The following is a 23,230-nucleotide window of genomic DNA, read 5'->3' on the forward strand; positions in this document are numbered from 1 at the left end:
GCCCTTTAATGTAGCTGGGAAGCACCGACACTAGGCGGCATCATCCAAACCCAATAATGGTAAGCCATGAGGTGATTTCAGGGTTGGTGGTATCATCGTAGGTACCCATCAAGACATTTTTAACCTTAGCCGGATGTGTCGCGTCCTTGGAGAACGCAGAAGGATGTTCCTTAAGTTTTTACAGACGAAGATGCCAGTTCAAAGGTTGGACGGTATATGTCTCCTGCCCACTGAAATGAGGCGGCTGCATGTAGGGTTGAGCATACGGCCTGCATGGCTGCTGGGGCACATACTGAGCTGACCCAATCACATGAGGGCCTATGTGGACGGACTGACCGCCTGAATGGCTCTCATGAACAGATTGAGAATACCTCGTCGAGGTATTCTTGAAGCTGTCTAGAAACTCGGCGTGGATGCCGAATCAGACAGTTGTTGGTTTTTCTTTTGCTCGATAATGAATCGAGCATCAGAGAATGTCTTCCTGGTGCCATCCGACCGAGTCTGCTGAATGGCCTTCCTCTTATTCGACTCGGAGCAAGCAGAATTTGGTCCAATCTATGAAGGTCCGAGCCTTCTACCTGGTATTGAGGTGTGAAGTAGGCTCTCGGGCCCTGACGGACTTTTCTTCTCAACATGAGAAGGGTTTTTGCCCGGCTGAACCTTAGTGGAGCCAACTGTCCTCTTGGTGATCAGGTCCTTGATCTCACCCTTGAAACTTGCCATGAATTTCATAAGCTCATCTCGGGTGACAAGATCAGTCCCTCCTGCCGCTTAGGGTTGACCAGATGGCTGGCCGGATGGTTGGCCAGATGACTTGCCCGGGCCTGATTGGTTGTTGCCCCATTCCAATTTATCCTTGGGACGGACGCGTCTATTTCTGAGTGACCCATCTGCGGCCACATATATTTTGACTTCAATGTCGTCATTAGTCTCATGGTCCGAATGGACCTTAGATTCGGTCGTAGGTCGTTTCTGACTAGGAGGCATTATAGACTCTTGTGAAACCATCTTAGAGGTACTCTCCGCACAGACGACACCAAATGCTTTGGGGTTTTTTGTGTCCCTCGGGAGAGTTACTTCACCAAGACTGGATTCTGACCGTTTATACCTACAAAATAACGGAAGCTCCGGTTGGTCGGAGTTCCGCCTTTGACGATCAAGTTAGTAGCAATTCGGAGTAAAAGAGTGCAAAAAAGTAAATATCTTCTCGGATTTCGAGATCAGGTGTTTTCTCTATTTTCAAGAGTAATAAATGATGTAATGATTGAATGTGCCCCAATAATGAGGGAATCTCCCTATTTACAAGGTACTTGGGATTTGTGCCCCTGTCTAGGTCACGGAAACCTAAGACTGTGGGCTGTGCCGTTTTTAGGCTGTCTCGGGGATTGGGCCTTGACAGCCGCCAATCCCCTTGTTGAGTATGTGCCTGCCACATGTCATGCCCAGTTGGTCCACTTTGGACTCTTCCTAGGGTGACACGTGTCACACTATGAGAGATCCACGCGGTAGGGTAAAAATACCCAAAACAACTAGTGCTTGCCCGAAAAGAATTTTATTAGCATCTGAGTACCTGATCCTCCAAAGAAGATGGATAATGTTGAAACTCGGGAAGTTTTGACACCAATGGAGATTAGTCACCCCATTATTCAAGGGCAAGATAGGTGTGAACACAACTCCTTTTTTATGCAAGAAGATCCAGCCACATGGCCCACAAGTATGGTCACTCAAGCGTAGAGGTGATCATCAATGGTCCAACCCGCAAGTCGGATCCGACTCGAGCAAAAAAAAGTGTTAATTTTGGGCAAGATAAGAACACATTTTTAGTTTAATACTCGAACCTGATCCAAAAAAGCCCGAAAATGCCGCTTTGGCTTGATAAATATGACACTGATGTTTTATCAACTCTACTCAACCCGACCCAAAAAAGTGGGGATTTGGGTACAGATGTATGCATAGGCCTGGCCCAACCTATGTTTTATCACCTCTACTCAAGCGTCATCATGTGAAACTACATCGATGCCCCTTCCAAGTGCTCAAATTCTTTCCTCCATTAAAGTCTATTGTTCGTCTATACACATCCTACCCTCAAAATTAGATGATACTTGTCTCTTCCTGCCGTTTCAGATTTAGAGGAAAATATGGTTCACTAAGAAGTAGAAATCCCTATATATTTTTGCTAATACTTATATTAGTTTTGCAGGATGACTGGCTTGTAAAGAAGAGCGTCTTGCCCATTGGAAATATTTGGTTTCCTAATGTTCTTTGGCAAAATGAGCACATTATTGAAGACCCGCATTTAATCCTCACCCATTTCAATAGCTAAGGTATCTATCATATCTATTGAGAAGCCAAAATTGGATTGCTAACGTTTCCTCAAAACAAAAAAAGGATTGCTAACGTAAGCACCTGGTAACAGATAGTATATATATTAATTATGTAATAATTCGATCTAGTCTTTTTTTTTTTTTTTTTAAACCTTTCTTTTGAATTATTATGAACTCTTCTTGTGAGAAGAGTTTCTTATTGTTCATTTTCCTTACCTTAACAAAAATCTTAATTAATTGTACTACTCCCGTTTCATATTAGTTGTAATTTTGGGGTATTATTTGTGAGATAAAATATTCCAAAGTTGCAACTAATACGAAACGGAGGTAGTACAAAAGTGCTTGGTATATAGTTTAAAAACTGTGCTGATACGGGGTTGTTTGGCAATCGGGGGTTGGCTGTATGCTATTGGCTTATTTGCTTGGCTTGTTTGACCAGCTGGAAGTATTAGCTGTATGGATTGGCTTTAAAAATTTGTTGTTTAAGCCGACTGTTTACAAAAGTGTTTGGTAAAATTATTAATGTTTGTTAGCTATTTATTAGTGATGAAGTGGGTCAACAAGCCAAAAACTAATAGAAAAAGCTACTCCTATTAGTTTTTGGCTTTTGGCGGAAAAATCAACTTAAAAGCCAACAAAGAAGCCAGTTAACCAAACGTATTTTATGGCTATTTGACCAAACTAAAAAGCTAAAAGCCATAAGCTAAGTAAAAAGCCAATTGCCAAACACCTCCATATATCTTGTTTGTATGGAATAATATAATACACACACATGCAAATAATGTATAATTTAAAGGGGAATTTTTATGTTCTTCAATCGAAAAAACATATGTAATAATTTTATAAGGGTCGAGAACTTCAAATAATAACCAGTAAACTCTTTTATTTTTCATTGTATAATCAAATATCGTAGATTGTTCAACATTAGGGGTATCACATGTCTACCTCATTTAGAGGTGATCATTGGGCGAATTAGGCCAAGCTCGGGCCGGAATTTTCATGCCCAAACCCGCCTAAAATGGGCGGGCTGTGCGGGCTTTTCGCGTCAGGATAAAAAAAATCAACTAAACATGCATAAAACCGCATTCCATTCCCAAACCCGGGGAAAAAAAAATTCTAGGCCAAGCCCTACCCGATTTCGGGCCCAGAAAATTTGCCAAAACTTGCTTAAAGTCGGGGTCGAGCTAACTTTGATCATGTCTAACATCATTCTTACCTCGCCTATTCACCTTTTTTTCTAAAGGGACGGCAATTGAGTAAATTTTAGTTTAGTCTTATTTTAAACTTGTTATATTTTAGTTTGGGCCTATTTTCAACTTTACTAAGCATACAAGCAAGGGTGAAAGAGAATTGAGAAGGTTTTACGTGAGATTGTTTCACGTGAGTCCGAATTATAATACACACGCCCATAATCCCCCACCCACTGCCAGTACCTAGCCACTTATTGGCGGCCGACGACCACCCTCCCCCTCCCATCCTCCGGCACAGTAGCAGGTAAGACCTTATAAGACCCCCCAAATCTTTTAGAAACAACCACATCATAAACCACAAACACCAAGACGACAACAACACCCATATGAATCAAAAACGCAAAATTAAGAATCGCGATCGCACGAAGCTTAGATTCCTCGAGCTCACACTTAGTCGACTCTTCAACCCCACTAACAACATTAAGAAGACGATGACACCCTACCGGAATAAACGCCTCCACATAGAGCGACAACCCAATTTGCAAAACCCACAAACCCTGCAAACACACCGACGCGACCAACCGTACATCAAAGATGAACAGCCTGGGGAAGGCGATAAGAGCGAGGGATAGTATGGAGGAGATTAGAGAGATGGTTGAGGAGATTAGACCCGTCAACCCTACAAACTAACTCTTTTGAGGTTGAGTTCCCCTGTTTCAAAGTGGATAGTATTTCAGGAGTTGATAATCGCAGCAAGCAACTCAGAAGTGTTGTAGCTTTTCAATTCTGATCAATATTGTCTAATATATGATACTTATAAACCAATATCTGACTATTATAATTTAATTTCTGACACTTTTAATCTAATATTTGATAATTATAATCTAATTTCTGACAATTACAATCTAATATCAGATAAATATAATCTAATATCTGACTATTATAATCTAATTTCTGACAATTAAAACCTAATATCTGGCACTTATAATATAATATATGATAATTATAATATAATATCTGACCATTATTATCTAATTTCTGGTATTTATAACTTAATATTTGACTATTATTATCTAAATTCTGACAATTAAGAATTTTATTTTTTTCTATTTGTATGACCGGACTCACGTGAGTCTGTTCTATACAATACTTTGAGAAGAGAATTTATGCATACTGTTGATAAATTGACTTTGAGATTGGTTTTGGATTGGGTTAAATTGGTTCTAGCTTTTCGCAGTTAGCTATCCCTTGTTTTCAACGCAGCTTTGGTCATATCAAATAATGATTATGCATGATCATAGTATATCTGTAATTAAAGGTGTCAATTTAGATACTCGGATGGAGTTCGGTGAGGTTGGGTTGGGTCGGATATATTTCAAAATTAAGTTATGCTACATTATTTTGTCAGTACGAGTTGAAATCTATTTTTTTTTTTTTTTTTTTTTTTGATTTTCCAAATCAGTTAAGATCGGATTATCAGGTATATTTTTAACACCTCTAGTTGTAATAATCCAAATCAAATGCACAAATTTCTTTTTCAGCCTACTTCAGTTATTATCAGATTCAGATCGGATCATTTTTTGACAATCCCTCCTAACCCCAATGGACAAAAGTAAAAATCGGGCCAGGAAAATGCTATAACCAAAAGGCCCAAGCTTCACATTAGATCCAAATGTGGTTCTCCAAGCGCTCATCTTGATACAAACCCTATTACTTTTATCTATATTTAGGTCACATTACTCCCCTCTAACCCTCTCTTCATTCCGCCGCTTCAAAGCATTCGCAGCTCTCATCCTTCTCCATCTTTTCTCTCTCTCCTCTCTTCAGCGCTTCCTCTCTGCAAAAATGGTGAGTTTTGTCGATACCTCTCATTTTCATCTGTTCATTTCGCGTCAATTTCTCTTTCATTTTATCACCTTTTTTGTTCAGATTTCGTTTAGGGTTTAAGGATTTAGGGTTTTATTCAGAATTTTTGATTAATAAATTCGATGAGTTTTTTTGTCATTTCGTTTCTATTTCTTCAGATTAAGTTTAGGGTTTAAGGTTTAAGGATTTAGGGTTTTCTACGGAATTTTTGATGTTTATTTGATGAAATTTTTGATAGGTTCTGCAAAACGATGTTGATTTGTTGAACCCACCAGCGGAGCTTGAGAAGAAGAAGCACAAGCTCAAGCGTCTTGTCCAGTCCCCAAATTCCTTCTTCATGGTATAAATTTCTCTCCTTTTATTCGTTTGTTTTTCTTATCATTTCAATTTTTATCTAATTTTATTTGTTTCTAATTATTTGTGTATTTTTTTGTTTTTGTTTTTGTTTTTTTTTTTTTGTGGGTTGATGTAGGATGTTAAATGCCAGGGATGCTTCAACATGTAAGTCTTTGATCGCTACTTTAAATCATTTTTGCGCTATTTCATTATTTTAGTTTGTTGTTGAGGACCATGATTAGGTTCCTTGTGATATTCATTTAATTAAAACTTTTAATTTTATTGTTTGCAGCTACATGTTTTAGTTTTTTTGATGATTTGATGTTATATATTACATAGTGCAATTGAAATGAGATCATATTCTATAATTATGTTGGTTCACAGCATTTATTTTTATTATATCTCTTTGTTAATGTTGAAAGGGTGTATAATGATGTGTTCTGTTACAGTCACAGTTTCACTATTGTACATCTTTGATATTTGAGTAGTGAATAGTGATTCTAGAAATAGATAGAGAACCAAGGCTTGAATATTTAAAGCCTTTGCCTTTCTTTGAAAGATTTGTGTATTTTGTTCTCCGAGTAGCAAGAACACTGATTTGAAACTCTTAATTTGACCATTTCTTTTGGATTAAGGATAGTGAGGAAGATTTGTTTTCAATTAATCATTTATCAAGTCTGATGAATGCCTAAGCTAGAGAGATGGTTGCTATTATTCGTATTTTGACGTGTTTTTCCTTCTTTAGAGTGTTAATGTTTGTATCTTTTTTTTTTCCCTGGAAATGATATGTGCCCTGTTCTGAGTTTATTCTCTTACACTTGCCATGTTAAGTGAGGTTTGTTTTGAATACCAATCATGATGCGACAAATTTTTTAAGAAATTCCCAAATAGAATTGTTTGTAATTTGTGTATCTGTTTGTGATTCTTTGTTTGGTTGGCATACCTTGTATGATTTGTATGGCTATTTGGTTGGTAAAGGTTGCACTTCCCTGAATAGAATTTTGCTGTTTCACACATTGATCTGTCTGAATTTGATTTTGTTTCTCAAGCTGATTTCTGTGTATATTGATTAATATTCTTTGTTTTAAATTCAGAACCACCGTCTTTAGCCATTCCCAGACTGTTGTGGTGTGCGGTAATTGCCAGACAGTTTTGTGCCAGCCCACAGGAGGTCGTGCCAGACTTACTGAGGGTTGCTCTTTCAGGAGAAAGGGAGACTAAACAAATCCTTCAGAGTAATTTTGATACCAGAAAGAGTACGTGCTTAGCTTTGAGTTGGTGAAATGAAGCATCCTTTTGTCACTCAATTTCTGTTACTTTTTATGTTTTGAGGTCCATGAAAGTGGCTCAGGAACTTAATTTAAATGGTAGCGGTAGTCTTATGGTATGAGATAATTTTGTTTCAAGAGTTTGTGATAATACTATTGGTTTTTTGAGTGACACTTTGGTTGTGACTAGCAAAATTTTGTTATGCTGTTGCCTTTTTCTTGTTTACCTTAAATTTTATTCAGGATTTGTTTATTTTGATCGTTGTTTGTTGTAAACATCCAAGCTTATCACATCGTGATATGCTATTCAATTTGCTAGTGTTTTGAACTGTTCAGTTGTACTTGCTTTGGGACTTTCCATTGTAATTTTACATAGATCTCCACTATGTTGGACAATCTAAAATTAGTACCTAAAGCCAATGTAAAGTCCCGAGCTTAGTATAATGCACTTATTTTCTTGATTCAGTTGATGATATGGATCCTGTTCGACCTATATTCAAGTGATAGACCGTCTGAATATGTACAAACCTTTGTAGGGTAATTTTTCAATTGGAGCTAGCACGCGCTGCATTTCTGCTATCTAATTAGTTCAAAGCGATGATGTTCTGTTGTCAATTTGTCATTAGTAGTGTTTTAAGTAAGAGTAATATTTTTACAATCCAGTCAAGTTAAATTTCACTCTGTACTTGATATCTTTTCAAGGAACACCTAAAAAAAATTATCGGATTTGTATGCCTAAAATGCAACAGGGAAGCATAGAGCTTAAGGAACTTCCCTCACATTCCAGACGTTCTAGTCCATCAAAAGGATGTACAAGCTACTTAGATTACTCAAAAGCCTTCGAAGGGACAAATGGAAGTAAGTTTGTAAGCTTCTTGATAAGCTGAACTTTCCATGCTTAGGATTGTAAAAGGGATTTGAGGCGTCATCTTTTAATTGCTTGTTCGCGAATAATTCTTGTTGCAATAGCTCAATCTTAAACTTGATTTGGGAAACATGATGAAAATTCGCTTTCATTTTTCTCCCCTAATATTCCCCTTTGACTAATTATGGAAGTTGTGTGATGAATAGAGCTGATCAAAGTTGGGACGGGCTGTGGGCAGATTTTTTCAGCCCGGTTTGATTGTTTTTTTATTTTATTTTTTAGACTGGCTTGGGCTCGTGTATTTGTGCATTATTAGTTGATTTTATTTTATCCGCCTCAAAAAACCTGAATGGTCCGGCCATTTTGGGCAGGTTTGGGCTTATGATTTTCGGCTCGAAGCTTGGCCTCGAATGGGCTGTTATTTTGGCCTTGGCTTTGCTTGACCCGCACTTTGATCAAATCTAGTGCTAAACCACAATCCTTAATGTTTTTCCTTATTCATTTAATTTAGTCCATAATTACTACTTCCTCCGTTTTTTAAGACTTGCAACACTTCGTTAAAATGAAAATGACACACTACTTGGAACACACTATAATTGAAAAGTTTTTTCGAAAAAAGTTGTACTATTTCCCTTATTTAAAGCACATGGTTTACTAAATTATACCCTAACAACCTCTCACCTCATTTTAAAGTGTATTAAATCATGTGTATCCACTTTTCTTAAATACTGTGGAAAAGTGTGTTGCAACTATTAAAAAACGGAGAAAGTATTATTTAGTTGGTAATCAAACAACTCTTCTCTTTTAATGTAGCTTTGTCATAATCAAAGCAAATCATGCTAAATAGTTTGCTTGACTCCATGTGGGTTTTGTAAAATGATCAACTTAATAATAAACAATCACAAACTTCCATCAATAACTTAACCTTTTAATTAAAATGCAAGATTGATTTTAATTTTATTAAATATGACCCTTGGTTATCACTTAACATTGTCTAGTGATACAGGGGGTCTCCCACCCTATCACAGGAATGACAGGATGTGGATTGAACCCCCAATCACTTGGGTGGGGGTTGGGGTGTTGGGGGGGGGGGGGGGGGGGGAGTGGGGGGATTGAAGGGACTAACCATTGATTATGGACTAACTATCCATTTTCATATGAACATTGATTAGTATTGATTAGATGAGTTTAGATCACCTTTGTACATAACTCTCTTTTCTTTTGTCTTTCAAATGACACGCAAGTATTTTATTTTCCTCAATGTGTCAATAAACTATTTTGCAGTGTAATTTGATACATTCGAGGACTTTTGGTATTTGAGAGGTGTGTGTGCTTATTTATTGTGATTTAAAAAGTATACTTGGTGAGTAGTTGAAAATATGTTTAATGGTGAACTTCAGGCTATAATGGAGATACCTGTATTCAAAGCCATTTTATACAAATTGTCACGATTTCTCTAACTCGAGTGTGACTTTTGTGATAAGTCTAATGTTTTCGGTAGTGAGCCTATAATATATGATTGTAACATGTTTTAGAAAAAATTCAATAAGAATTAGTAACTTACTCTAATTGAATTTTATTGTATTAGATTGGATTTCAATTTTAATTGAATAGTGGGCTCCCCTTCTGAAAATTTTAAGGTACAGCTGCCTGTACCTTGTTTGGTACAGACAAAAAAAATGGAAAGAACATGTAACTATTTTATAAAGAACATATAATTATTTTATAAAGAACATATAGCTGTTTTGTAAAGAACATCCTTTTTTTTTTTTTTTTTTTTTTTTTTTTTAATATCTAAAGAACATCTGTAATATTAATAAAGAATATGAAAATATTATGTAATGAACATTATTTATATATACCCACCATAATTTTAAAACAAAATTCAAAGAACAATACACAATGAGTAATGAATATTATATCATAAATAAAAGTATGTTACATTGACAATCAAAGAACATGAACATATGTTATTTTCACTCTTTTTTGGTGTAAATATGTTCTTTTTTACTTTAGGTATATTCATTATATTTTAATATTATGTTCTTTTCATTACAGCTGTACATTTTTTTTACATTTGTACAGTATATTCTTTCTGCGAAATAGTTGTATGATGCAAGGTACCCACACCTGTAGGAATCACACACTTCTCCCCTTCTCCTACCCAAATTGACCCTCAGAACACTTTTAGTTAGGGTTTGGGGGTGAGAAGAATATATAAGGTTTTTAGTAAACCTTTGGGTTGCTTTGTAATTTTACTGTATTGATGGTAGCCACGTAAATTCATGCTAAGGATTCTAAATTACTTAAGTCAAATTGCTAATTGCATGCACATAGATCTTGTCCCTTGAGTGGTTTGAAAAAGACCTATTTTCTTGAGCTTCCGAACAATATAAAGTAGATTTCAACAGAGCATAACATCTCAAAAGAACAGGGCCTATTCTGGTTAAGTTTGTTTGAATTAGTAGAGTATTTGAAATTGTTATTTGTGTCGATTTCGATAAATTGTTTCTTCATTGTTTATTGATACTCTGATGTGAATTGCAAAAAGAAATTGAGCTTACTATCTACTTCGTATTTAGGATGCTTGATAAAGAGGGTCAAGTTACATTTTGAAAAGCCTGATTTCCCTCCCAAGTTCTCTGTTACTCCATTTAATCTGTAATAATCACAACACTAGGTGGAATAGTTAAAGTTATAGTGCTACTTATATTTTTCTTGTTTGTGGTAGTTTTTCTAAAATAAATAAAAAAAATTAATTGGTAGTTGTTTGTAAAACAAGTGCTTTAAGTGGCATTTCTTGACAAAAGCATTAAATTTACTTTAGTGTTCTGCTATTCTAGTTTTGATGCAAGTGCATGGAACTTGGTGGAGGAAGTTGAAAAAGTGCCACGTGTTCTGACACATAGTTGAGCTAAACTCCCACTACTAAACTTCGGTTAAATTGAGACCATTTTTCTACGACCGTCACAAAAACGGTCGCATATTATGAAATCTGCAACCGTTTTTTTTGCAGTCGTAATTTTGCTACCTGTTTAAAGGCGGTCGTAATTTTAAGATCGTTTTTAACTAATTAAACTGTCGCAAGGGTATTAGAATAATTTTTTTAAAAAAAAAACATGTGGAAAATAATTCAAAAATAAAATAAAATAGTTGGGACCGTCAAAAGCGGTCGCAGATTCGTTATTTGCGGCCGTTATTTGCGGTCGTAATTGATTTTTTTTTATTAACATCGGGTATAAAAGAAGTTCACAACTCACCCTAATCCTAATTTTTCCTAACTCAGCCGCTATCTCTTCTTTTCCTTTCTTCTCACGCCACTCTTCCTCCATCTTTCCTTCTCTTCTTTCTCACGTACGCCCCTCCTCTCTTTGCTTCCACCTTCATTGTCCTCCATCTTTCCTTATCTCTCTCATTCCTTATCTCCTAATTCTCAAACTTTCATTTTCTAAAAATCAGACAAAGTACAAAGCACTTCGAGATTGAAGAATTAGAAGCCGGAAAATCGTTGCTTGTTCAAGCTTCGGTTCGAGTCATTCTATAGCCGGAAAATCGCTGCTCGTTCAAGCTTCGTTTGTGGTGTTTAAATTTGATTTTTATAGCTTGTTTATTATAGTTGATTTATTTTTCTTTTGTCTGCTCCCCTGCAACAATTCACGCCCTCTCTATTGCTACCCCTGAATTGCAGCAACTGCGCAACATCGGCAGCCCAACCAGCTTCGCAGCACACTAAATCATTTGCGCAACGCCTGCTTCACCAACCTGACGCAAAAGCCAGCCCAACTTACACTCACGCCCAGCCATTCTTTGTCGTTAATCCACGCCGGCACTTCCTCGGATATGAGTTTTAACTTAGGTTTTCTAGATCTAATTTTTAATTTAGGTTAGATTGTAGATCTAGTTTTTTTTTCTCTAATTTCTGATGAGAACTATTTTTTGAGATAATTGTAATTTTAGTTTATAAAATTTTGAAATATTTGTATAATTTTTTTATTTTTGATTTTGTTTTCATTTTTATAATTGGTTTACATAATTGTTTTACTTCTAATATAATTGTATTTTTTTAATTTGGTTGATGTCGTGAGTAAATGAAGGGGGTGGGGGTTTCGTCGGCGTGAAAAAGGGCGTTTGGGCGCCAGTCGCAGGCTCAGGTAGTGGCGGTGGCTGAGAAGGGGTAGTGGCTATGTGGTTAGTGGTGGCTGGGTAGTTTGAATTAGTATTTTTGTTTTGGCAGTGCGATTATTTATTTTTTTAAAATATTTTTTTCACCTTTTAGCGACCGCTTATAGCCGTCACAAATTTACTTTTTTGCGACCAATATAAATACGGTCGCAATATATAACTTTTTGCGACCGTTTTTGAAATGGTCGTTGGAAATCAAGAATCAAGAAAATGGTCGCAAATTTATTGCGACCGCCAATCGGTCGTAATAATTTTTTTTGCGACCATGTGGATAACGACCACCCCATTACGACCATTGACGGTAGAAATTATTTTGAGTGACCGTTTTTGCTATTTTCAACGACTGTTAAAGGCGGTCGCAAAAACCTTGATTTTTAGTAGTGTCCTTGGGGTCACCTTTCGGGGTTGACCATCATCAAACTCGAGTAATCTTTTGTTTTCTAAGAATAAAGTTCAAGGATTCCATGTGTTAGCCAAGAGAGAAAACTTGTTAATGTATCACACAAATTCAATAAGCCATATATTCTTTATTACAAGAAATTTTCAGGTGATCTAATTTGGAGATGAAAATAGAGTCTGAGAGTTTCCAATAATAAGTCATATGGCTATTTTGAGTAAGAAATAAAGAAGTTATGAATGTTTGAATTTGAGCAATCCAGCTAGTCGCGAGGAGCGCCCACTCCTATGGTCGTCAGTTCAAGTTTGGCAGAATTGAAAAGCACATGCTCCTACCCTCTAGAGTGGTCGCTCTATCCCCCTGTTTCGAGCATACGACTTTGTTTCTTTTATACTTAATTTTGCTAGCTTTAGTCTTAGACTTTCAATTGTAATCCAAGGAGTGTAATTTTAAGACTCTAGGTTTGTTTGTAAGGTCTTTAAATAGAGCTAAACTTACTTTTGGGAACATTTTTTGCCTAATTTTGAAATCAATAAGTTTTTCTCTTTTTAATCTTCCTATCTTTGTGATTGCTACTTTGTAATCTTTGTGGTTAAATCTTAATCCTAGCTTTATTTTATGTTGGCTTCGACAAAGTATCCCTATTTCATAGATCTTTGGTTTATGTACTGAAACATTAGATGTATAAGAATGATCATATTAACTCTTGTACCCTTTGTTAAAAAAAAAAGAAAAATTCTACACAGTAACCCTCAGGTGTTCACTTTTCCACGTCATGCCCCCTCCTTTTAAAAGTTTCACGTTGTAACTTCAAGGTCCATTTATTGTTTACGTTGTAACCTTGTCGTTAACCCTCCGTTACATGTTGTTGTTAGTGGGGCCCACTTTACTCCTATTTAATTTTTCTCTCTCGATTTTCGTGCTAAAAATGTTCCGTAAGGTTTGAGGGTGTTTTTTGAGATATGTTATGTTTTTTTTTTTTTTTTTTTTTTTTTTTTTTTTTTTTTTTTTTTTTGGCAATTGAATTGTCGTCAGTTGATATTTCTCTCTCTCTCTCTTTTTTTTTTTTTTTTTTTTTTTGGATATTTCATATCAAGTTATTTATAAATCAATTAACCTCACTTTGTTTTTATCTTAACTTATTATTCAATTAATGCTTATTAATGTTGTGGAAGAATGACCCTTTCTCATTACTTTGATTCGAACCATCCATCATCATTCCCCTCCGTCTTCCACTGATTCCACTCTACCTCGCCTTATAGCCAAGCAAATGATATGTTTTGTGATGGTGGTGGATGAGGTAATTGAGGGAGTAAGGTGGAAGTTATAGCCAGGATGAGGTGCGATAGAGAGAGGAAGGAGAAATTAGAGGCAGTTGTTGGTAATTATTGAGTAGGATGATGCAATACTAGGAAGGGGTCAAGGCCTTGAGGGAAAAGGTTGAGGAGAAAGAATGGTAATATATAAAGAGGTATTAAAGTAAGGGTAATATTGGTGTTTTGAGACATTAAACTTAATTACTAAGGGCCTGTTCTGAGTGACTGACTGAGCTGAACTGAAGTGAATTGAATATTTTATGAGATAAGGAAAGTAAGAACTGAACTTATGGATTTGAACTGAACTAAACTGAACTGGACTTAACTGAAAATAATCTGAAAAAAAACAGGGCCTAAATACTTCATCCGTTTTTTTGAGTTCTATTTAATTACTATAACTACGCAAATTAAGAAAAAGCTAAAAAGGAGACCATATATACGCATAGTTTCATTTGAATAGGAGAGAGGTACTAATTTGTTTATATCTAGTCAATCTTACGAACTTAAAAAAACAGAGATAGTATGTATTTATTTGCTCAGCAGTAATTGGAAATTACATACAACTCCATTGACTCGTTACTATTTTAAGACTTTTAGCTCCACGCGAGCCTTAAGACTTAACATCAAAGCCAAAACCATAAACCAGTTTCACTACCACTCCACCTACTACAACGACATTTGAAATTTATATACGTGGTTTTAGAATCTTTAAACTTTATGACTATGATGTTCATATGAATTAATCTTATTCATTAATATAATATAAGCTTATAAGTTACTTTATGCCTTTATGAAAAAGGAAGAGGATTATACATACTTGTATAGTTTAAGGTAGACTAGGACGTCTGGAAGAGACATATGTTAATATATACGTGGAACCACGCATGAGTTTGGACAGCAAAAATGTGAAATGACGTACACACTTCTCCATTGCATTTGATGACGCTACACTAACTAACCTATCTTAACGTTTTACTACGTGTATCATATAGTTATAGCTTAGCCGTTATTTTGTTAGGTCATTTTAGGTAAAATCAGTTTGGATAAGGCAATATAAGATAGTTCTATCTTGCCTCGTATTTGAATTAGTGTATCAACTAGTTTAGGCCTCGTATAAGCGCACGATAATTACTAATAAAATATGGAGTATAAAGAATTGAAATAAGGTTTTTTTTTTTTTTTTTTTTTTCATGTATCATTTTACATAATTTTTTTGCTTTTCGTTGAATTAACCATTGTGATATAATATATATTTAATTTTATGCATTAGAAAGATTTGTTTTTGTTTTGATTCTTTCATTTTAAGCCAATGAGAACAAAACTTGTGTAACAAAGAATTTTAACAATTGCTTGTATCTTGTCTTCCTAATACATAAAATGAGAAAATTATAAACTACCTTCATTTCATATTATTTGCATTTCTTTAACAGGAATTTTGAGTATTATTTGTAAAATATAAAATATTTCAAACTTGCAAATAATATGAAATTGAGGTATGTTTAGATTTCGTTTAAAAATTCCCTAAAAATATTATATATCAAATTGTTTGATCCATTTAAGTTAAATAAAATAAATTTTTATTATTTTTTTACCCTAAATATTTTCTTCCACATAATAAAAGATATGTTATGTATGTAAAACAATATTGAGTTGAAATTTTAGTTAAGAAATATGATTGCAAAGTAGGATGATATAAAATAGAAAGAAATGTAACATGTATGTAATTATGTATGTATTATATGGAATAGTATTCATTTGTAGAAAGCTTAACAAACAAACAATTGTAGAAAGATATGTCAAATCATTTTTTTGTAAGTAATTACTTGTACTTTTTAAAAAGGTATTATTTGTAGGGTTTTAGGTACTATAGTGCGCAATTTCACGAATCATTTTCGTTCACACCTAAATAGGATCTACAAGCATAACACATAAAAAATCACATAATACATACCTTTGACGCGTGATTTCCACAAGCGATTGACTGTCAATTAGGGAGATAATAGAGCCCCAAGTGTTACTCCTCTACTTAGTCCACGAGATAGGATTAAACCTCCACTACTGCTAGGTAGTTGGGCACGAACACTTCGAACCACCTTCTACAGAGAAGGGAGGAGAAAACCGACCACGAACACCACCACACCACCACCGAGCACCACCTTGCATAAGGGGAATCGTACGGTTGTACGGATGGGAGGAAAGGAGTAAGGAGAGAGATTGTGTGAGGCTAGGGTTTAGTTGCTCACTAGTCAATTCTCAATTGATTGGTTAAGTGTTGTATATCAAACCCTAGGCAAGGCATCTATACATCATATGTATAATTAGAGTCCAAACTAAGCCCACAATACACTCCCTTTAATCCCATATGGCCGGCCACTCCATGAGGCCCAATAATGGGCTTCTTTTTTTTGTTCAATCCATCACCCTTTTGTGTGGCCTTATAGGATCCACTCAATTGGGATTTGGCCTATTTGACTAGCCCAAAGATTATTAATCACGTCTAACAACAGATAATGACGACCCAAAAGAACGAACTTAATTATCTCCATAATTCGATCCATTACATATCTAGTAATTGCACTTGACGAAGACATAAATTCTTCATTATTATATTTCTATAATATTTTTTTTTCTAATTTCTTATTTTTTTTAAAAAAAATCAAAGACACACCAGAAAATGACACGTGTTATTGCTGGTGTGTCTTTTAGTACACACACACACACACACACACACACACACACACACATACACACACACACACACACTAGTATAGTACCCATGCAATTGCACGGTTTATAAAGTTCAACTATTAAATTTCACAATATTTAAACTATGATTAGATTAATGCCTAATTGATAGTGAAATCCTTTACAATAATTGATTATTTATAATTTCATCATGACGATGTTATCATGTTAATCACAATAATCTATACCCATTTATCACATTACTTAATACTATGCATAATATTTTCAATTCATTGTTGAATATAAAAAAATTGAAATAAAGATATAAAAAAAAAGCTGATTTTTTCACTATATATATCTCGTAGAGAGCTGTTCATGAACGGGACAACCCGCTAAGCCTGCCCTGCCCTGCCCTGCCCGGCCCTTTAAATGGGCGGCTTTGGACAACAATTTTGGGAAAATTTGAATATTTGGATGGGTTAGGCCTGGCCCGCTAATATACATGGGTGGACATGGACAAGACAATTTGTACTACGGGCTAACCCATCTGGGCCGTTTAATAAAAATAATTTAATAAAATTTGTTAGTTAGTTAAATTATATACATATTTATAGATTAAAAAAATACAAAGAAAGTGTACTGGACTCTAAGTTCTTATTAGCTACAATAACAATTTTTTTTTTTTTTAAAATTTTATCATCGGAGACTTATTATATAAGTTCTTCAGAATTTTCACTAACATATGTCACAATTTCAATTTTGTATTTTAAATTTCTTTATCAATTGTGATCAAGAAATTTTTAAGACAACTTAATCAAAACAATCGTAACATAAATAAATAATTAAAAGAAAAACAAAGTCCTAAAAACAATAAAATAAGAACTAAGATTTTAAGCCTGTTAGCCCGTGGACAAGCTCGACCCATTTAATAGGGCGGGTATGGACAAATTGTCAAGCCCGCATAAAAGGGCTTGAGTTTGCTAGATTAAGCCTGTTGGACAAAGTATGAACAATAAACCCGACCCATTTCCCGCCCAAGCCCGTAAATGATCACCTCTAACTCTAATATCTCGATTATATTTTCCCTTTTGGATCAGAATGAATCATGCCCATTCACATATTCAATACACTAATACTAAGTACATTACCCTTCATGTGTACTTTTATCTTGATCAACATGATGACTCTCTTCGTCTCATAATGTTGTCACAAACTATTTAAAATATTAGGTTTACAATAAATGTTTACTGTCAGCTATAAATTTTCCTTAAAATAATCAAAAGCTACCCGAACACAAATAAAAATTACCCTAGTGTAAAAAAAATTGTCTATTTAATATATAGAGACCAAACCAACTTTCATACTTCCTCCGTTTTTTTTATAGTTGCAACACACACTTTATCACGGTATTTAAGAAAAGTGGACCTCACATGATATAATACACTTAAAATGGGGTTAAAAGGTTGTTAAAAGTATAATCAAGTGGCCCATGTGCTTTATATAAAGGCAATAGTACAATTTTCACCATTAAAATCTTCCATTTATAGTGTGTTGCAACTATTATGACATTTTCATTTTAGGGAAGTGTTGCAACTATAAAAAAAACGGAGGAAGTATGTGGTTGCAGGGGTTACTTTGTTTGTGTTATAGGGTTACTTAGTCAATATTACAATAGAATTTACTCGGTCAGTGTTATAAGGGTTACTTTGTTTGATGTACATGAGGCCACATGGTGTGGTCAACCGTACACAATGCGCGTTGTATTCCAAAAATGTCTAATGGGGATCGTGTAGCTGTAGGGAATTATTTCAGGCATCCCACACTTGAGCCCTACTGTGATGATACACTTAAGCATGGTGGCGTCCAAAGGGAAGGAAGTTAGAGCAAAAGAGTCGCCAACAAGTTTTAGGAACTTGTAAACCGTTCACGGGGTGAAGGTTACACCCCTTCACGATTCATGAGATCGCTAACTCCATACTGGTTTTGAACCATGACTGGATATTCGGGGATGAAGGTACAAGTCCAACCTAAAAGAGATTGAACCTACCCTAAAATAGGCCTCTACTTTATTCTTCTCATATTCATGTGCGCTTTCTGAGTAACATACAATCAATATATCAATCCTAAACCTGTTTAACCTATGTTGGTTGAATGTTAATGCACAAACAAAACTATTATTAGTGATCACTTGAATTAAAAACATATTAGCCTAAATAAAATTATTAATTATCTTAGTAAGCGTGATTTCAAGTACAAATTCCCTTTAAACCTGCAAGAGAGGGCGTGATCAAGCAATAATAATAATATCAAGCAACATACAACAACAATCATCATCATCATAATCTCATCAAAGCATAATAATATTATTAGCAAGATCCTAGGCATGTTACTAACAAGATTAATAACAAATCCTAGCATGTTACTAAACAATAAAGATCAAAGCTTTAACTCTAACATGATACTAGCATGATAGAAGAAGTAGAAAGCAACTTAAGCATGATACTAGAAAGCAATAAAAGTATCCTAACATGATACTAGGAATTAAGATAATTTAAACATGCTTTCTAAAGAAATAAAACAATAAAATTTCTCACTTTGTTGCCTCGTATCTTTTTCTATAAAAACAATACATATGTTAGTAACTTCAATAAAAATATTAAATCAAACAATTAATTTAAATAATTGGAATAGAGATTTGGGACCAAACCCTCAGAAATTATCAACCTTTCACGTTTAAGGCGAAGACAACTTCGAGCTTTGCTATGTGTGTCTAAATCTTGTGAATGCGGTATTGTATTTTGAAAAGGCTAGGTTTAGAAAGCAAGAGAGAGGAAGAAAGAATAAACTTCTAGCTTAAAGAGAGAGAGAATTAGATGATTATTAATGATTGTTGGTGATTAAAATGGGGAAATACGACTCTATTTATAGAGAAAAACATTCGGACACGATTAGAAAAGAGTTAGAATTCGAATAGGAATAAATTTCCTTTTGACGCGGCAAGATAAGGACTACCGCGGCGCGATATAATTATCGCGTTGCGATAAAAATAATTTTTTTCGGATTTTGTTTTATCATAACTTTTGATCCAGAAGTTGAAATAAGTCATATAATATATCGTTGAAAAGCTCTTGAAGTCTACTTTCCAATAAAATTGGAATCAGATTAAAATCTTCGTAGATATAATGATATGGCCGAAATAATGGAAGGGTGTCAGTTTTGGATAGTGTTTCATATTTCTTTCATATCTTTTTCGTTATAGCTCGGAATTAATATTATAATATATCATTGGAAAGATAATTTCAAGATCTATCCAACCATATAAAATTTGGATAAAAATTATGAGGCACGAAAATAATATCTGAACATATTCCATTTCGCACAGAACAAGGACTCTAAAAAAGAGGAGTTTTATTCAATTCAAATTCTTTAATCTTATCTTTTCAAAAAAGGATAATTAAAATCTCTTAGAAACTTATAGAAGCTTCTAATTAATCCTAATTAGTATAGGAATGGGATTAAAGCCTTTGGACCCTCCACATGATAATTGGGTCGTAGGTAAAATCCGGTTTTGGCTCAGTTTAGTATTTTGGTCATAACTTCCTCATTATTCATCCAACTACACAGTTATTGGACCCATATTATAGACTAAACTAAATTGGACTGGATGTTTTTCATAAATAGGGTACGAAAAGAAAGATTTTCAAAAATAGAAAGAAGTATTTTTATTAAAAACAGAGAGATTCACGAGACTCTTTCACATTTCACCTCGTTCGATAATCAATGACGTGAAAGGTATTCATCACTGGGTTTGGTTTTTGGGGAGACACAATCAGGTGTCTACAGTAGCTTTATTAGAGACCATATATTTTTAAAAAAACTTGCAACAAAGTACAAAAACTTTTGTGTACACCCGATTTACATTAATATTATTAGTGTATATCAAACCACATTTTTAGGGTAATTAATAACTTTTTTCGTTTGTATGGTAACTCTAATGATGATATGAATTTAATTTAAATAAACATTGATATAAGTTTTTATAAAGGTAATGTACTTACTTTCACTCACCAACATTTAATTGTTACACATTTTTAAAAATATACTTTATCATTAAGCATAGATCACGTTCATTATTATATTTGAGGTAACTTTTGTTCATAGCAGGGTAACCTTTACTTGTTTTGGAGTAACTTTTGATCCTATTAGAGTTTTATTAAAAAGTTTGTAATACTACTCGCATAACAAAACTAATCATAAGCCATTTTATTTTTATATTTATGCCATTTTATTTTTATCTTTATGTCATATCTTGATTAATAAAGCACTACCTTTTCCTTAAAAAAAAAAATATATCTTAACACTTTTTATAACTCATAAATAAAAAATTTTAAAAATTAAAATAGTACTTAAATATATGGATGTCTACCTTAATATGGCAAACATATTAAAGAGTACATCGTAAAAAGTTGTTTAAATAATGATTTCACAACATTGATGAAAATCATAATATGACTCCAACTTAAGATAATACTCCGTATGGTAATATTTTGATTTTTATTTCAATAATCAATCTTCATTTTTGCTTATATGAGTATAATATTGAGCTAAGCATGCATTGTTGCATAATGAATAGTAATAATTAAATTTTATAGCTCTACTAACTATCTTATTTATTACTCTTGTATGAATGTATTTTGTAAATTTTTATCATAACAACTAATCAAATAATATAAATATAAATAATTATATTACTATTTATTTTGTAAATTTTTACCGTAACAACTAATCAAATAATATATATATATATATTATTTATTATAATTATAATTATTATTATTATCATCATCATTATTATTAATACTACTCCAAAGATAAACTACATACAATCCGAGATTATTTTTTTTATAATCAATCAAGTTTCTTAAAAATTACAATAATCTTGCTGCCAAACGTGGTTTAATATTGAGAATTTGAGATCCGTTCTATTATTTGAGAATAAAATTATATACATAGTTTATATTATAAAAATATATGCATCGTTTATAAAATAAAACTATATGCATCTTATTTATTCTAGAATCAAATATTGTATCTGCTTATCTAATCTAATATATATAAATAAAGTAGGCATTTTTGGAGAGCATTCAGTGCGCCACATATATAAGCAAAGGTATATTTTTGACCAATTAAAAATTAGATTTCTATTTTAATTTAGAATTAAAAACTTCACTTGCAACCTAAACAAAAGTGACGAATGAGATTTAAGAATTTTTTCACGTAGGTAAAAATAATGAATAGTGATTTATAAAGATTTAACTTATTTTAAAAACTAAAAATTATCTTTTATAAAAAACAATCTATCTTTAGATATAGGATTTATATATCTAAGATAATCTTGATAGTGTTTATGATAAGAAATAAAAATTATTCCTTAATAATAATTAAATTAAAAATTTTGATGCCTACCACTATAAATTGACACATCCTACAACACCAATAAAATTTCATATCAATACAAAACCAAATCAAGTGAATTTTGTGTCATACTTTTGTGTCAGTTTTAGGTCATCAGTGGCTGCGTAATGCTTAGTTTACTTTTTAAAATCCATGTTTAAATGTATATTTGTGATTATTGCTTACATTATGTTTATTTGGAATGCTTAATGACTATATGTTTATGTTTTATTTACTGAATTTTATTTTTATATGCAGATCTAATTTAATCAAAGAATTAATAAATTTGAGCAAAAATGATTGGAAAATCAAAGTACAATGAGGTATTATATATGTATAAATAGTTTACATTTATTAAATTTTTTTATAAACCTTTTTAATTTTTTATTAATTAATTTTATGATTAAAACAATTTTTTAATTAACTTAATTGAACAAATTAACGTTCATGCCTCAATTAAAGCCAACTATGTACAATTTCATCCAAAATTAATTATAGAAAATTTTACTCCATTAGTTACTTTTCAATCGTTATAAATAAGAAGTGGTGATTTGGGACGGTTAAAAAATTCCAATGCATAGATTTGATTTTGTACAATTACAATTTTTAGATTAATTTCATAAAAGTTTTATTGATTTATTAAGACTATAAAGATTAATTTTATATAAATTTTATTTTTTCTAACCCATGTTTTATTTATCCAGTTTTATTAGTTGAAGAAATAGAGGATAAATAGTATACATGTTTTTTTTATTATTTTTATTTTTTAAAAACCAACGAATAATGATTTAGAATTTAAATACATAAAAAAATTAAAAAAAAAAATATCTTTCCACATTAAAGATTTTATACTTATGTAACTGATAAATTATCATAGTTAAATTTTTTTGAAAGATATCATATTCATATTGTTAAATTCAATTGTCATATAACTAACAAACACAAATAAAATACATAAAAACAATAAATAAAGTCGCATTATAATTTACATTAAAAAAGAAAAATACTTTTGTACTAGGTAATAACAATTTAATTAAAATTTTAATTAAATTATTATGTATTTTTTTTTTGTCTGAAAATATTAAATAGTAAAATAAAAAATACGAAAATATCTTTTCTTGAGATTAATATATGAAAAACCGTGCATCGCACGGACTTTCATCTAGTAATTGATATTGCTATCATAATGATTACACCGAGATAAATCCATTCAATAAATTAACTAAATAAAAATGATATAAATTGTTTCACGGCAAGAATATCTCAAAAGATCAATTTGTAATATTACAATTTCTATAAATCAAGTTCAACAAAAAAAAAATGTATATTTATGTCTAGAAAATTAAT

The 23,230-nt window shown here is 33.0% G+C and overlaps 1 protein-coding gene across 1 annotated transcript; it reads left to right on the plus strand.

Moving 5' to 3' along the window:
• The first annotated feature begins 5,208 nt into the window (after positions 1-5,208).
• LOC145562456 (small ribosomal subunit protein eS27y) lies at positions 5,209-7,156 on the plus strand. The gene is made up of 4 exons (XM_081622747.1): positions 5,209-5,362; positions 5,619-5,720; positions 5,853-5,881; positions 6,811-7,156. Exons 1-4 carry the CDS (start codon positions 5,360-5,362, stop codon positions 6,935-6,937), a joined length of 261 nt encoding a protein of 86 aa, XP_081478873.1. The 5' UTR covers positions 5,209-5,359; the 3' UTR covers positions 6,938-7,156.
• The last annotated feature ends 16,074 nt before the right edge of the window (positions 7,157-23,230 follow it).

Source organism: Chenopodium album, chromosome 10, assembly GCF_948465745.1.
Source record: "Chenopodium album chromosome 10, dcCheAlbu1.1, whole genome shotgun sequence".
Lineage (NCBI taxonomy): Eukaryota > Viridiplantae > Streptophyta > Magnoliopsida > Caryophyllales > Amaranthaceae > Chenopodium > Chenopodium album.